The following is a 14,387-nucleotide window of genomic DNA, read 5'->3' as shown; positions in this document are numbered from 1 at the left end:
ATAGTAGCGCGTTCAAGTTTTGACATATCGTGCCTGTTTCTGTTCATTGATGTTCTATGCCATGAGATATATATATGTTCTATACATTAGAAACGTCTGATGAGTAATTGATACTAATAATTATCTTTCTAAATACAAATGGCAACACTCGATTGCTGAAAATAGTAATATTAAGTGAACATTTCAATTAAGAAGCATGACTTCCATCAGTGAAGTAAGTTCAATACCAAAAACGAAGAAACCATCGGGTAAGTTTAATACATAAAAATTACAACTTTATTTGGTGTTTGTCGCATTTAAAAAAGTACTTCATACGTAGAATACTCATTTTATTCCATGAAATTTGATATGATAAGAAGTCTTATGAAACATACTGATTTTCTCATTTTACGTCGAACCTAAAAGAATCTCTAATGAATTAAATAAATTGACAGTAATTTCTACAAATTAATTGATATACCTTTGTATTTACATGAAAATCCGTTATCCGATTCGAAATAATTTAATTAGACAATGAAAATCACATTTTTAAACTATTACATGATAACTTTATTACTTAGTAAGTATTAATTACACTGATATTTTGTCATAACTTAATGTTTCCTTTAAACAGACAGTGCATTCAAACAGCAACGTTTACCTGCTTGGCAGCCAATACTTACAGCTGGGACTGTGCTGCCAACATTTTTTGTAATAGGAATTGCTTTTATACCAGTAGGGATTGGATTGCTTTACTTTTCTAATCAAGTTAAAGAATATATTATAGACTATACAGACTGTAATTCTACGAACTATATTCGCTCCGAGGGTATACCTTACAAATGTGCAGATTATATTATGGAAAAGCCTCATTCTCCAACACCTTGTGTTTGTGAAATAAACTTCCAGTTACCATCTGATTTCAATGGAAAGATTTATATGTATTATGGTTTGACTAACTTTTACCAAAATCACAGAAGGTACGTTAAGTCACGTGATGATAATCAACTACTAGGGAAATTAAGCGATATAGTTTCTAATGACTGTGAGCCATTCGCCTATGATGGAGGTAAACCAATTGTACCATGTGGAGCCATTGCCAATTCGTTATTCAGTGATGAATTATCATTAGATTCTATGAGACATAGAATGAAAGTGCCGTTATTAAGAACTGGTATAGCTTGGCCTTCAGATAAGGCCATTAAATTTAAAAACCCTGAAGGTGACTTGAAAGAAGCATTCGAGGGATATGCAAAGCCAAAAAATTGGGATAAATATATCTATGAGTTAGATCCAGATGACAAGAGTAATAATGGTTTTCAAAATGAAGATTTAATTGTTTGGATGAGAACTGCCGCTTTGCCTACTTTTCGAAAACTTTATCGTAGGGTAGACGATGCAGTAAATGGGTTCACTGATGGATTAGTAAAAGGAGATTATAAACTTACTATTAATTATAGTAAGTAGAAATTATTTCAAACAAGTAAGTTGGTTCACGTGTAAAAGAATAGTTTTAAAATATATATCTTCTTTTTGTAGCATATTCTGTATCAGCTTTTGATGGAAAGAAAAAAATGATTTTAAGTACTACATCTCTTCTTGGTGGAAAAAATCCATTTCTTGGTATTGCTTACATAGTTGTAGGATGTATTTGTTTATTACTAGGTCTCATATTATTAGTAATACACATCAAGTGTTCTAAAAGGTAAAGATAAATATTACATACCTTATTATATTTTTCTTGTTTCTCCTGTCACTAAGTGGTGTTATGCTTAAGAGAGGCTTTTAATTAGAACTTAAAATCTTTCTATAAAAAATGAAAGAATTCAAAAACCTAACAGTTAGGGGACAACGATTGCATTTTCATAACAGTATTAATACGTTCTTTATCCCAGAAAATATTTCAGAACTTTTATTAACAACTTGAAGAATGAGTGTATCAAAAATAGTAGTTTGTATCAACTAAAACTACTAAAAATATCTCTTAAACATATATTTCTCTACACTATGCTTTACTTCATGAACTAAAGTTCATAAAATTATGTATCTTCGATTCAAAGTTGACAATAAATTATTATGTAATGTATGTTATACAGCAAACTAATGTAAAGATGACTGCAAGAAAGTATGCTTAGGGCACCATAATTGTTCTTGTAAGTGTTTGTCATATTGTGTTACGTCTAATTCTGTAAGAATGTTAACGACACTCGTTTTATTCGTGCTGTGGCTTTATCAATTTGTCTGGAATGTCCATTCTTTAATGAATTATACAGTTGGTCCTGGGGATGTAATTTTAATTATTTAGATTATGTGCATGTAGTACGTTTCAAATATACTATTTCCAATTCATTATATATAGATTATATAAAATTTCAGTTCACAATTATTCTGAATGTTTCTTTATGTTTATTAAAACTTCTGCAATGTATATGTTTCACTTTGTCTTTTGTTCTTCGTTTGCTTAAAAAATGTGCTTCATGTATTATGTATGAAGCTAAAATAATTTTTTGTAAAATCCGTTTGGTTTTCTGTTCACTCATTGAAATATGTTACTTTGAAAAACTGAATTTTGATCAGTTTGTTACATATCCATATTACAAATTAGTTTGTAGAAACGTAGAAATTAATGAAAATTCATGTAGCATGTATTCATTTGAAGAGTAAAATCTAAATATTTTATTTCATAATAACAAACTTTTTGTTATAAATTTTATTACAACCTTTTGTTTGCATCGAATGAATTAATTTCTTTCTTGGCTCTTTATATACAGCTTACAATTTTCTCTGTTTTTTTTTAACATTAATAATCAAGATATACTGTTGAAATTAGTTATCTGAGGAACTTATATAATCGAGTAACATTTATTTTGTAGTGTAACAGAGATGATTACCGTGACCCCAAATACACCGTACCAAGAATAATTGCACATAGACGTTCTCAACGTTTGAAGAGCATTATGGTCACTCTGCATTTATTTTGTAAGTGTTACTAGAACATATTTTAGTATAGTTTTTCTTATGGTGTAAATGTATGAAACGAAATATAGTAAACAGTTACAAAAGACAGTATTCCTTGTTTTAAAAAGATTAAAAGATATTTAAAAAACAGTTCAACAAGAAGTTTTTTTATTGTATTTGTATCAACAATTAATTCTTTAAATTTATAATGTACGTTTTGTCTATTATTTGGACGTTTACTTTTGTATATAAAAAAATATATATATACTTTAAAAATAATAATAACAGGTGTAATAACGTTTAGATCTTGTCTTTTTACATACATATGTACAAAAAATAATGAAAAGAAAAGATTTAAAAGTAATGTGTACACAGTACAATATATACGATTGTATATTACAACAATATAATTAACAGCAAGTGGATTTTTAATTAAATGTACACATATTGAGATACTCAAAATAGAATTGTTACTAGCCATGAAAGCATGTAAATTGATTTCCTTTGTTATAGCCAAAGATTTTATTATTGTTATATGAAGATCATCATCTCTTCCGTGAAAAGCTGTGTTTATGTAATACCTGTGTAATAAACCTTATTGAGTATCTTAATTCATTGTTAAGATTTACTTAGTGTGTAACATATTTTTATGTAACATTTATGTATATTCCAGACATTTTTAAATATTTGTAGCTCTACTCTAGTCACCGATGAATGTATAAATGTATAAATAAAAATATTCTTATATTTATTAATACATATTATATATATATACAGGGTGAGTCAGTTTGTGCTGTCTTGCATGTAGACTTCCAGTACTTCGAAACAACCTGTACGTATTAATGAAAGTCTGTCTAAAGGAGTGTAGAAGGAGTGTTTCGCTCGGGGTACCTTTCTTCATAAAGTTATCGGGCCTGCACTGCATTTTGTCTACATTCAGAGTAAATCATGATCATATCACACTTTTCAGTCATTGAATAAGACATAGCGGAATCGCGTTTGGAAACAAACTGAAGTAACTGATAGTAAATAAGAATAAGAAAAATAAGTAAATAAGAATGCTGAATAACTATAACATTGAAGGACCTTGGTATGTTTACTTTAATTACGACCATAGTGTCTTTACTATTTGCTACAAGTCTCAACCGTGATAAATGTATTCTGATTTCATATTCTAAATCTTATACGTTTTTTCTGTCTTTGACCTTGAATGAACTTGGAATAATATAGTCACTGAATTCCTAATGAAAGGGACTATTATTATAGGTATTTAAAAAGGGGTGGTTTCATTTAAAAAAGTCAAGGTGACCTTGATATCTTTAAAAAAAATAACAAAAACAAAATTTTTTGGCATCGTGTCAGCCCCATTGTACCATTCAACTTTGTCCTTACCATATTTTACGTATCTTTAGAAACAACAAAGATATTTGAGGTGCAAACGTTAGGTGACACCCTGCATATCTCCATGAATATATATTTTTTTAGATAAACCCAATACATACAACTCAATAAAAGAATAAATAAAAAAAAATTAATATTAATCTTTAACAAACTATCCGCTTATCATTTTGTTTTCTGATTTAACGTTCTCTCTTTTTTAATCTGTTATCTGAACATTTCATATCAAAATAAAATTCGGGTTATCACTATTATTAATGAATATATACATATCATATAGGCATTACGGTATATTTAACATATTGAACATATATTTAAGTGTAAAGTAATTTTACATTATTATTCAAGAAAGTGAACTTAAAGGTAAGGACGTTCGTAATTAATGTTAAAAAGCAATCTTATTTTAGTACACGCCTTGTACAGTCAACTGTTCATCGTTGAAAAGACTGCTTAATGTCATCATATGTTTTCAGTTGCATACTACCACGAGTTAGGCACTTGTGAGCTGCTCAAAGCAGTGCCGACTCATCGCCGAAAAGATCTTTACCAAAACATCTTTGTAGCTTTGTTACACAAGATTTTTCAAAGTTTCTTTCGTCAACTGGCACTGTAGTCTTAATTTTTTTCTCTTTCAACATGATTATAACTCTGAAAAATTTGCAACAACAGACGTTTACAGTGGAAATTGATCCATCGCAAACGGTAGGCGAATATAGTGAATGCAAAATGTGTAACTCCGTGAAGTGTAATATACATTCTAACTACATTTTTCCTATAGGTAAAGGATCTGAAACAAAAGATCGAAACCCAGAAAGGTTTCCCAGCTGAACATCAGAAATTAATATATGCTGGTAAGCGATACGTCTTACATAACCTCATTTTCTCTTAATAATCGATTTGTTAAATGTTTCCATAAAATTGCAATTTTCCGACTTTTCTGTAGATTTATTTTAATCGCTACAAATTTTGAGAATGAACTTTATGAAATTGTAGCATATTTTAGTTACTTTTTTAAAATTCTATTGTTTCTTGTGATGATGACTTGTAAATTTGTTACTGTGTAATCGTATTGCTCGTTTTACAGGAAAAATATTAGCGGATGATCATCCGCTAACAGAATATAATATAGATGAGACAAAATTCATAGTTGTTATGGTAACAAAGCTTAAAACTGGTAGTAATCCTCCAACTGCTGAACAAGAACATACAGAAAGTGACAATAAAGAAGAAAGTAGTACAACCAGGTATAATATAATATTTGCAAGAATTTTATATTACACTTTTAAGTTTTGGCAAAATGTGTCTGTAGTAAATAATATATTTATTTTTTGTCTTAGCTCAACGGCGCCACCACCTAGTACAAATCCGACTACTCAAACTGCACCACAGCCTGCCAGTAATGTACAGGAAGAATCAGAAACAATTACTACCACTGAAAATGTTGGAGGTCAAGCCGAAAGTGCCTTGTTAATGGGTGAAGAATATAACACTATGGTAAACAACATCATGGACATGGGGTTGGTATCTATATTGTAAAAATATACAGCGTGTTCATACTTACATGGAAGAGACCATCACTAGTGTGTAGTATAAAAATTAAATTTCTTTTACATTTTCAATACTTTAAGAAACAGTGGTCTGTTTCATATAAGTTTGAACACCTGCATATTATAAATTCCTAATTGCAACTTCTTTGAGTTCTTGTCTCATAAATCTAATTTGTATCAGATATGAACGTGATCAAGTGGAACAAGCATTAAGAGCCAGCTTCAATAATCCTGATAGAGCTGTCGAATACCTTTTAACAGGTATACCAGCTCAGCTCTTTGAAGACCCACCAGAAGAACCACCAGAACTACAAGAAGTGCTTCAAGATCATGCCCATCATCCTCTAGCATTTCTGAGAATGCAGCCTCAATTTCAGCAGATGCGTCAAGTTATTCAACAGAATCCTCAACTCCTGAATGCTGTGCTTCAACAAATTGGTCAAACTAATCCTGCGCTGTTACAACTTATTTCACAAAATCAAGAAGCATTCGTGCGCATGCTTAACGAACCTGGTTAGTTTTTCTTGCATATTACACTGGAAAGTGCACAGTTAGCGTATGCATAAAATAGTATTCTATCAATATTTCCCCCGTCCCCGTTGCATATCTAAATTCGGTTATTAGAGGTGTGCGAGAATGTGGAAATGTCGGGTCGGAGAATGTTATCCGAGATCGGGACGGGTTCTAGAAAATTTCGGGATTTCCCAGCATATTTGGGTTCTTGCACACCTTTATCATTTACACATTCAAGGATTTTATACCTTTTATTTTTGAGTAGTAGAAACAACAGGTGGTACAAGTGCAAGGACCACACCGGTCTCCGCATCGTCTGTTACATCAGCTACTGCTCCTGGTGCTTTAACTGGAAGACCTGGTGCAGGATTGGGAGCCGCAATTGGAGCCGGGGCTGGGACTGGAGTTGGGACAGGTGCTGGAACTGGAACAGGAGCAGGTGCTGGTGCCGGTGCCGGCGCCGGCGCCGGCCCCGGGTACGGTATAATTCAGGTAACACCACAAGATAAGGAAGCTATTGAGAGGTTGAAAGCATTAGGCTTTTCTGAACATTTAGTTGTACAAGCTTACTTTGCGTGTGAAAAAAATGAGAATCTTGCTGCTAACTTTTTGCTGTCACAAAGTGTTGATGACTGAAGCAACGCACTTCATTGATTTCATAATAAAGGAGTTAAATGACTGATATAGGGTGGGTAATTACACAGGCGCCACTTATTACTTTCGACTGGTAAACTTTGTTTTGTATATAAGTATGCACACATATTTATATTATTTTCTATTAATTCTCTAACTAGAGACTGTGTCAGCTTTAGTTTTGGCGAATCCTACAAATTTAATCAAATCTCTTTTTTACCGACTGCTCAACATATCAAATTATTTGTAGTTTTAAATAATCTTATTTCTGAGTATAAACTTTTATATTTATATTGAGATTGAAATTGAATAGCTTGCATCAGTGTTATAATCCATCCTTGCAGTCTGAGATATTGCCCTACAGCAAAAAATTTTTGTTTTCTAAATATATGGAGCAGTGTAATTACATTTTTATGTAAGAAAGCCTGATTGTTTAATAAACTATTATAAAGAAAATATAAATACGCTACTGTATTTATATGTTGAAGTTATAATACAATGACGCACATACATGCAAATTTGTATACGTTGCTAGAGCATATCCAAAACGTATATATGTGTACGACACATATACTTTGTACATTTAATAGGCTTTCTGATATAAAAATTATGTAAGTGCATCCGTATATGTATGACTGCATATGTATATATGTGTGTACTTGCGTATAACTTGCGCCTATGTATGTATGTATAAAAAAGTCTTGTATTTTTTAAACAAAAGTTAAGAAGACAGCTGTTCATCAATAAAACATTACCAATCATTTCATTTATGATAAACTAACAAAATGTAAGAAATACTTAAACAAAAAAAAAATGAAAATCTTAGTAACAGACGCATTCGAATCTTTTTAAATTCTGTTCTTGACCTCAATATTAAACCATTCTTTCTCGTTAAAAAGGAAAAAAAAACAGAAGTTCGTATAATTTATGACTAGTTAATAAGTAATAAACATATATAAAGTATCTAAAAAGCAGACGAATTCAAGGCAGTTTATGAGAAATATGAATCTACAAAGAAAATTTGTAATTAACTTTCTATAAAAGTGGAGGCGATGAGATTATTAATATTATGAGAATGCATTCAACGTACTGTAGCCTTAATATAATAATACGTAACTTACTAGGAGCCGTTTGAATTTTGAAAATACTAGTACCAATATTAAAAATTTTATTAGAGATATAATACAATGTAAAACAAATAATATTGAAAGGTTGCATATTTAATAAATAAAAATTATGTGAGTCTATGCACAAACGAATATGTTAGTCTCCCTGTTTTTGGTACATATAGCTATTTAAAGAGAAGTGTGTAAGTTCTAAGACTCTGCAGTTTGTTGATATCTTTTTTTTTAAAGATGCATACTCGTGTATGTAAGATTCCTTCCTATACAAATGGACTACACATAGTTTATATTTAGCCCAGTTTAATATTTCATTGTAAGGATAAGTCTACCATTACTAATGTAGTAATGTTTGGAAACGATCTCAAAGTTTCCACTGTTACGAAGAGTTAAGGCATGAAATAGACATTACAGAAAATACTTTTTTGATTCAACTTTCTTTACATGTTGAATGCCAAAAACTAATACACACTAAAAACAAAACTGTTAATTAGCAAAATCACATTCTTTGTTATTTATCAAATTTTATTTGTAGCATAATAAATAAATGCTTTAAATTTAAATATTAAAGTAAAACACTATACACCTTCAATCTGCGTTGTTCTTCATTTAATAAACACATGAAAGCTAGATCTGTTCTGTTATGTTGATTAATATTATTTGTAAACATAAACACTTTTATTACACAAGTTTTGCTATTTTCGTACTTATAAAATATTTTTTAAAAATCTGTACAAATGACACGTATATAAGATAATTGTATATATATATATTGACACATTACTTAGCTAGTGGAAAAATATTTAGGCAATTTTGCCTTTTAAGTTTACACCTTTGCTCTGAAGATCTTCCTTGGCTTCTTCGATTTGCTAGAAAAATTAAGGATAATGTTTGAATGAAAAAGAATTTCATAGAAAATATTCAATATCCTTCAATTATTCTCATACTTACTTGTTGCAATTCAACAGCCGCGCTTTCACAATTATTAAATGTAAAAACTCTGTATAAGACAGTGATGACCGCATATGATCCAAATAAGGATAAAGCAATCAGAGGCAGAAAAATTATAATTTGATGCCATTCTCGAATAAACGATAAATTAATGTTTCCTGTAATTGCAGAGAACCACACACCAAAAAATATGGTTGCAAATAAGAGCCATTCCATTAGCTTTGTCATCTGAAAATTTCACAAAAATCCTTATACAAATTTATTCATTCGTGCAGACAACGTTAAATAATATCATTTAATATTAGAGGATCTTTTAACTAGTAGAATAATAAACTTATTATATGCGTTACATACCCTGAAGCATATATGACTGAATTATATCTTGTAATTGAATAATGCAACGGTTAATACAACAGTTTGTATTTAATTTTCAAAATGCACTGCCCTTTTTGTTAAACGTAAAGAATGTAAACATTAACAAAAAGTCCGAACATGTGACGTGTATCGATTTAATAAATCTGATTTCAAACTTTACTTTTGACCATATGATAGCGCCACAGTAGAATTGCTTTAGAGATAAGCGTAACCAAATTTAACCCCAAAAAGAAATGTATTTTCCTAAACATTTGATACTTGGATTATATTATTTGAATTTATTAGTAAAATGCATTTAATAAAGTCAGTATCGATTACATTTAAATGTAGATATATTCTCAGTAGTTATATTAAAAGAATTTCTGATACAAATGCAGCACTGGATTTCGACGAGTAACTTGTGAGAATTTACTTTTGTGTTCAAAGCCCTCTGACAGCGAATTTGTGAAGATCAATGTATTTTCTTTGCCATCACGTGCCATATGTATGCACTATGTTTTTATTCGATTTCAGAAAATACTTATATTTTAAAAAATGTTCTAGTCAAGTAATGAACAAAATAATAACATCGCGTTACGGAACTAATGTTTGTTACTTGAAGTAAATCTAGTAACTCGGTTAGTGTTTTTTAAATAGACAGAGGAACTTTAAAATAAAACAAAATAGGTAAATATACACGCTTATTTCTATAATTATAAATTCTTTTTACCGTTCGACAAAAGATCTTACATACAACATAATGTTAATTACATTATACTTTCATTTTAATGATAATGTTTTATGTAACTGTTTACTTGTTAGTAAGGTATAAAAATACCTTTTCATTGTTTCGTTTAAATTGGGGAAGTCGAAACAATGTTGCTGTGTAGAAAGAGCCGTATTTTTATGAAAAAGTATTATAAAAAGATATGCAAAAGATTTAACTCAACAAACCTGTAAGTATATCAAAAAAGTTATGTATATGTATTGTAAAATGGAAAGCAATATATAAAAATAATATAATGTGTTCATAAAGGTCAGAATGGAAACCTACAATAGGTTTAGAAATTCATGCACAAATAGCAACAACTTCGAAATTATTCTCTGGAGCTGCAGCAAACTTCAATGGTCCAATTAATTCCTGTGTGTCACTGTTCGATTGTGCAATACCAGGAACAATGCCAGTAAAGTATAACAAACAGTTTTTAAAAAACCGAATTTTTCCTACATTTTTATATTGCATTTCTATTATAGGTATTAAATAAGAAATGTGTAGAAAACGGAGTATTAACTGCTTTGGCATTGTCTTGTGAATTAAAGAATGTTTCAATGTTTGAGAGAAAACATTATTTTTATTCTGATTTACCTGTAAGTATTTACTATGTTCTGGAAGGAAGTGAAACGTTATAATTGACATTATACGCAATACATTAAAATAGAAAAATTAATAAAATCCAGTTAGTTATAGTTGTTAAAGCAAAAACTATTCTATGTAGGCAGGATTCCAAATTACGCAACACAAAAAGCCCTTAGCCATGAATGGGAAAATTAATTTTTTCGTGTTCAATCCATCGGTACATAAAAAACCATATTTAAAGTCATCCAGGATTAAGCAAATACAATTGGAGCAAGACAGTGGAAGAAGTTACTACTATGAAGAGCTTGGAAAGTATTTGTTATATTGAATTCTTGTTTTTGACAGTAATCTGTATACTTGGAGGTAACAGTTCATTCTTGTGTTGAATCTGTAATAGGAGTTTGATTGATCTTAATCGTGCCGGATTACCTCTGATGGAATTGGTCTTTGAACCAGATCTGACGGATGGAGAGGAGGCAGCAGCACTTGTAAAGGAGTTGTCATTGATTTTGCAGTTATTAGGCACATGTTCATGTAAAATGGAAGGTTATTTATTTATAAACTATTATTATATTTACAGGTGTGCGAGAACCCGATGGTAGGGGCGTGTTGAGAAGGCATTGGGTCGAGACGAGTCGGGTTCTCAAATATATTGGAATAGCATATTCAGGTTCTCGCACACCTCTAATTACATTTGAAGTAATCAATTGTTATAGACGGATTCATTATATTATACATTTATAAATACAGAGGGTGCACTGAGAGTGGACGCAAATGTTTCTGTAAGCAAAGAAAATGCACCTTTGGGTATTCGTACAGAAATAAAAAATATTGGAAGTGTGCGTTCCGTTTGTAACGCTATTGAGTATGAAATAAAAAGGCAAATATCGATTCTAAACGACGGAGGTCGAGTAGTTAATGAGACTCGAGCATGGGATGCAGTTAAAAAAAAGACAATCGTCATGCGTGAAAAAGAAGATGATCATGTAATGTATATACTTGTCAATAATAATGCTCAACATTATTCCGGGCGTGCCAGAACATTCTGTATACGTGAATACGGACATTATTTATGAAATGAATGAAAAACAATTTTAGGACTACCGTTTTATGCCCGAGCCAAATTTACCTCTTCTACGCCTACACGTCGACGAAAACACGGAAAACAAGTATAACTTGGTTAATGTGCCGGCAATGAAAAAGCAATTGCCCGAGTTGCCAGAAGAAATAAGAAACAGATTGATGGATTCTCATCTTACACCCCATATGATTTTAGTAGTAATGGTAAATTGTATTCGCGAGGCGGCAATGCATATGAAATATATTTTCATTTATTATCTTTACAAATTGATGATAAACTCGAATAATAACTATTTTGACTTCTACATTTTAGAATGATATAGAAATATTAGAACTATTTCATACTTTAAGCAAAGAAGATAAAAAACGCAATCCACAATTAGTAGCAAAAGTCTTAATGACTAAACTACTAGGTTATATTCAGCATGAAAACTTGGATTTCAAATTTTTGTAAGTATGGTAAAATAAAAGAATAATATAATGTTAATTTTACACTGATAATTTGTTAATCAAATGTTGTTATACTAAATTTTAGAATTAACAATGTCGATTATATTGGAGAGATGATTGACTTATTACAAAATAAACAAATAAACTACAACATATTTGAAAAAATATTGCATATCATTCATCAGAAATCGGGGAAAACACCGAAACAGGTAAGCAGAATGATTGAAAGTATTAAAGTTATAAAATATAAAATATTTCGTAAAGAATAACCAGTTTTCACTATGTTCTATTTTCAAAAGATTGTGGAAGAGAATAATTGGTTCCTAATAGCAGATCCAGAAGAATTGGAAAAATTGTGTTTAGACATACTGGAGAAAAATCCAAAACTGGTTGCGAAGTATAAGCGTGGAAAAAGGAACGTATTTAAGAAATTTATACATGCAGCACTTCAGGCTACCAATGACTGCGCAGACACAGCTCAAGTTACACAAATTTTTACGAGGTTGTTAAGTTAATCGAGTAGGTTGTATTGTTTTGTAAAGTATGGTATTTTAAATAATAACTCTATGAATAATTGAATACGTCTATTTTTTGTTTTTAGCATATTTACACATCTTCACATTTAAAATATCATATAAAACATGTAATTAATTTTCTTCTAGCATTTACTTTTATAAATCGTAGTCACAAATACAAAATCAAATGAGAAATAAATATTTGTGGTCTAACAAATCGGAGACTAGTGCGAGGTCAGTCTCCTCTGTAACATCGAAATTTCGTCTAAATCAGCACAAGTTTTCATTTTGTGACAGTGTTAATTAAATCGTAAAATATTTCACAAAAAAAAAACGTCAGACCATATTCAATGACTCGTTGATCTACATAATACCTGAGGGTGGGACATGTTCGTTAAAACGGTACAAAGTATGATAATAGGAACAATCTTTATCAAATTAATAAACTATTATTAAAGAATAATTTCATTTGTGTCGTCGTAGCAAGACGACATGATAATGTACATTTGGCAGAAGTTTATAATCGTTCACTACGATTACTCAAGGTTTCTTTATTATATTATGAACAATGTATTCTCCTTATGCGTTATATTTATAGATATCTTTACTATTATATTTACAGTGAAGAGATGACGCTATAAGTAGTCATTAAGAATAAAAAATATTCGACAAAGATTGAACTGCTTATCACAAGTTGTACGTAATCGTTTTTTCCAATTATATATACTGTATACTGTATTGTATACTGTGATGCTAGCTCTCATCTAAACACTTTTCTCAAATACAATAAGCACATACATATTGCTATTATACAATACAATGAAGGTACCTATATAGTAAACAGTTACACAAAAATTGTTATTCTGTAACAAACGTCATTATGAAATAGCTATTTCGACTTATCCTTTTTACAATTCTTTACAATATAACATCATTAAAAAACATGTCGCCTACGCATTGTCATTTGTTTCTTTCGTTTGTTATCTATAAACATTTTAATTTTCGTTTTCGTTATATAAACTAAAACCGCATTACAATTATCGTTACCTAAAAAGTGAAAAACATCTTTCTTTCCCAATGCGATACATTAAATCAGTTATTAAAAGTAATAATTCGTCGTTGATACCAGTCACAAACCATTATTATCTTTTACCATATTTTCTATGAAAAATTTTGATTGTTTGACATTTTGCAAAAGAATACGTTAAACAGATACATAGAACGTTTAATACAAGAATTTTCAGTTCATTGTAAAATTGGCGATGTTGGAAGGATTATAAGTTGCAGTCTTCCTGGAAAAGGCCACTTGAATAGCATCAAAGTCATCCTCTTAATATTCACTCCTTTTTATTGTTCTACTGTAACTTCGCAACATGTTACGAATGCTTTCGTTTTGCATTACAATTATGGAAACAAGTTTATACAATAAATTTAATATATATATATACTTCTGATGTGTTTTTTCATTAAGTAAAAAATTTCTTCTTATTAATTTCTAAAATGCCACATTATCATTTTATCTATTACATAT

The 14,387-nt window shown here is 30.2% G+C and overlaps 4 protein-coding genes across 8 annotated transcripts; 3 read left to right on the top strand and 1 right to left on the bottom strand.

Annotated features, from left to right (window-relative positions):
• Positions 1-66: 66 nt before the first annotated feature.
• On the top strand, positions 67-3,692 carry Cdc50 (cell cycle control protein 50A). 4 transcript variants are annotated; one of them, XR_013082826.1, is made up of 6 exons: positions 67-248; positions 614-1,438; positions 1,519-1,684; positions 2,076-2,132; positions 2,853-2,958; positions 3,451-3,692. XR_013082826.1 is itself a non-coding variant. In XM_076794073.1 (5 exons), exons 1-4 carry the CDS (start codon positions 197-199, stop codon positions 2,086-2,088), a joined length of 1,056 nt encoding a protein of 351 aa, XP_076650188.1. In that variant the 5' UTR covers positions 67-196; the 3' UTR covers positions 2,089-2,132; positions 2,853-3,692. The 4 variants fall into 4 exon arrangements, 2 of the variants coding, with proteins under 2 accessions (XP_076650188.1, XP_076650187.1); XR_013082825.1 differs by lacking the exon at positions 2,076-2,132; XM_076794073.1 differs by having other exon boundaries at positions 2,853-3,692.
• Positions 3,693-4,808: 1,116 nt separating this feature from the next.
• Positions 4,809-8,741, top strand: Rad23 (UV excision repair protein Rad23). Its single transcript, XM_076794071.1, has 6 exons — positions 4,809-5,037; positions 5,114-5,186; positions 5,420-5,579; positions 5,673-5,852; positions 6,064-6,395; positions 6,661-8,741. The coding sequence occupies exons 1-6, from the start codon at positions 4,972-4,974 to the stop codon at positions 7,029-7,031; spliced, it is 1,182 nt and encodes a 393-aa protein (XP_076650186.1). The 5' UTR covers positions 4,809-4,971; the 3' UTR covers positions 7,032-8,741.
• Positions 7,400-9,908, bottom strand: Dpm3 (Dolichyl-phosphate mannosyltransferase subunit 3). The gene is made up of 3 exons (XM_076794079.1): positions 9,455-9,908; positions 9,101-9,328; positions 7,400-9,018 (listed from the first exon to the last, which is right to left on the bottom strand). Exons 2-3 carry the CDS (start codon positions 9,326-9,328, stop codon positions 8,953-8,955), a joined length of 294 nt encoding a protein of 97 aa, XP_076650194.1. The 5' UTR covers positions 9,455-9,908; the 3' UTR covers positions 7,400-8,952.
• Gatb (glutamyl-tRNA(Gln) amidotransferase subunit B, mitochondrial) lies at positions 9,894-13,190 on the top strand. Of its 2 annotated transcripts, XM_076794060.1 has the most exons (11): positions 9,894-10,022; positions 10,323-10,410; positions 10,491-10,638; positions 10,709-10,822; positions 10,951-11,123; positions 11,209-11,357; positions 11,562-11,797; positions 11,910-12,095; positions 12,205-12,341; positions 12,427-12,550; positions 12,641-13,190. In XM_076794060.1, exons 2-11 carry the CDS (start codon positions 10,331-10,333, stop codon positions 12,854-12,856), a joined length of 1,563 nt encoding a protein of 520 aa, XP_076650175.1. In that variant the 5' UTR covers positions 9,894-10,022; positions 10,323-10,330; the 3' UTR covers positions 12,857-13,190. The 2 variants fall into 2 exon arrangements, with proteins under 2 accessions (XP_076650175.1, XP_076650176.1); XM_076794061.1 differs by lacking the exons at positions 9,894-10,022; positions 10,323-10,410 and having other exon boundaries at positions 10,508-10,643.
• Positions 13,191-14,387: the final 1,197 nt, after the last annotated feature.

This window comes from Halictus rubicundus, chromosome 9, assembly GCF_050948215.1.
Source record: "Halictus rubicundus isolate RS-2024b chromosome 9, iyHalRubi1_principal, whole genome shotgun sequence".
Taxonomy (NCBI): Eukaryota; Metazoa; Arthropoda; class Insecta; order Hymenoptera; family Halictidae; genus Halictus; species Halictus rubicundus.
Note: the sequence above shows the minus strand (reverse complement) of the source record. Positions and strands in the feature narration are given on the sequence as shown.

What these genes read in the sequence shown, in the direction of transcription:
- Cdc50 (XM_076794072.1), top strand. Translation starts at nt 197, where the DNA reads ATGACTTCCATCAGTGAAGTAAGTTCAATACCAAAAACGAAGAAACCA. An exon ending in AAAAACGAAGAAACCATCGG is followed by an intron (nt 249 to 613) that starts GTAAGTTTAATA and finishes TCCTTTAAACAG; the next exon opens with ACAGTGCATTCAAACAGCAA. An exon ending in CACATCAAGTGTTCTAAAAG is followed by an intron (nt 1,685 to 2,852) that starts GTAAAGATAAAT and finishes TTTATTTTGTAG; the next exon opens with TGTAACAGAGATGATTACCG.
- Rad23 (XM_076794071.1), top strand. Translation starts at nt 4,972, where the DNA reads ATGATTATAACTCTGAAAAATTTGCAACAACAGACGTTTACAGTGGAA. An exon ending in AAATTGATCCATCGCAAACG is followed by an intron (nt 5,038 to 5,113) that starts GTAGGCGAATAT and finishes TTTTTCCTATAG; the next exon opens with GTAAAGGATCTGAAACAAAA. An exon ending in GAAGAAAGTAGTACAACCAG is followed by an intron (nt 5,580 to 5,672) that starts GTATAATATAAT and finishes TTTTTGTCTTAG; the next exon opens with CTCAACGGCGCCACCACCTA.
- Dpm3 (XM_076794079.1), bottom strand. Translation starts at nt 9,328, where the DNA reads ATGACAAAGCTAATGGAATGGCTCTTATTTGCAACCATATTTTTTGGT. An exon ending in CGGCTGTTGAATTGCAACAA is followed by an intron (nt 9,019 to 9,100) that starts GTAAGTATGAGA and finishes TAATTTTTCTAG; the next exon opens with CAAATCGAAGAAGCCAAGGA.
- Gatb (XM_076794060.1), top strand. Translation starts at nt 10,331, where the DNA reads ATGTTGCTGTGTAGAAAGAGCCGTATTTTTATGAAAAAGTATTATAAA. An exon ending in AGATTTAACTCAACAAACCT is followed by an intron (nt 10,411 to 10,490) that starts GTAAGTATATCA and finishes GTGTTCATAAAG; the next exon opens with GTCAGAATGGAAACCTACAA. An exon ending in ATGTTCATGTAAAATGGAAG is followed by an intron (nt 11,358 to 11,561) that starts GTTATTTATTTA and finishes TTATAAATACAG; the next exon opens with AGGGTGCACTGAGAGTGGAC.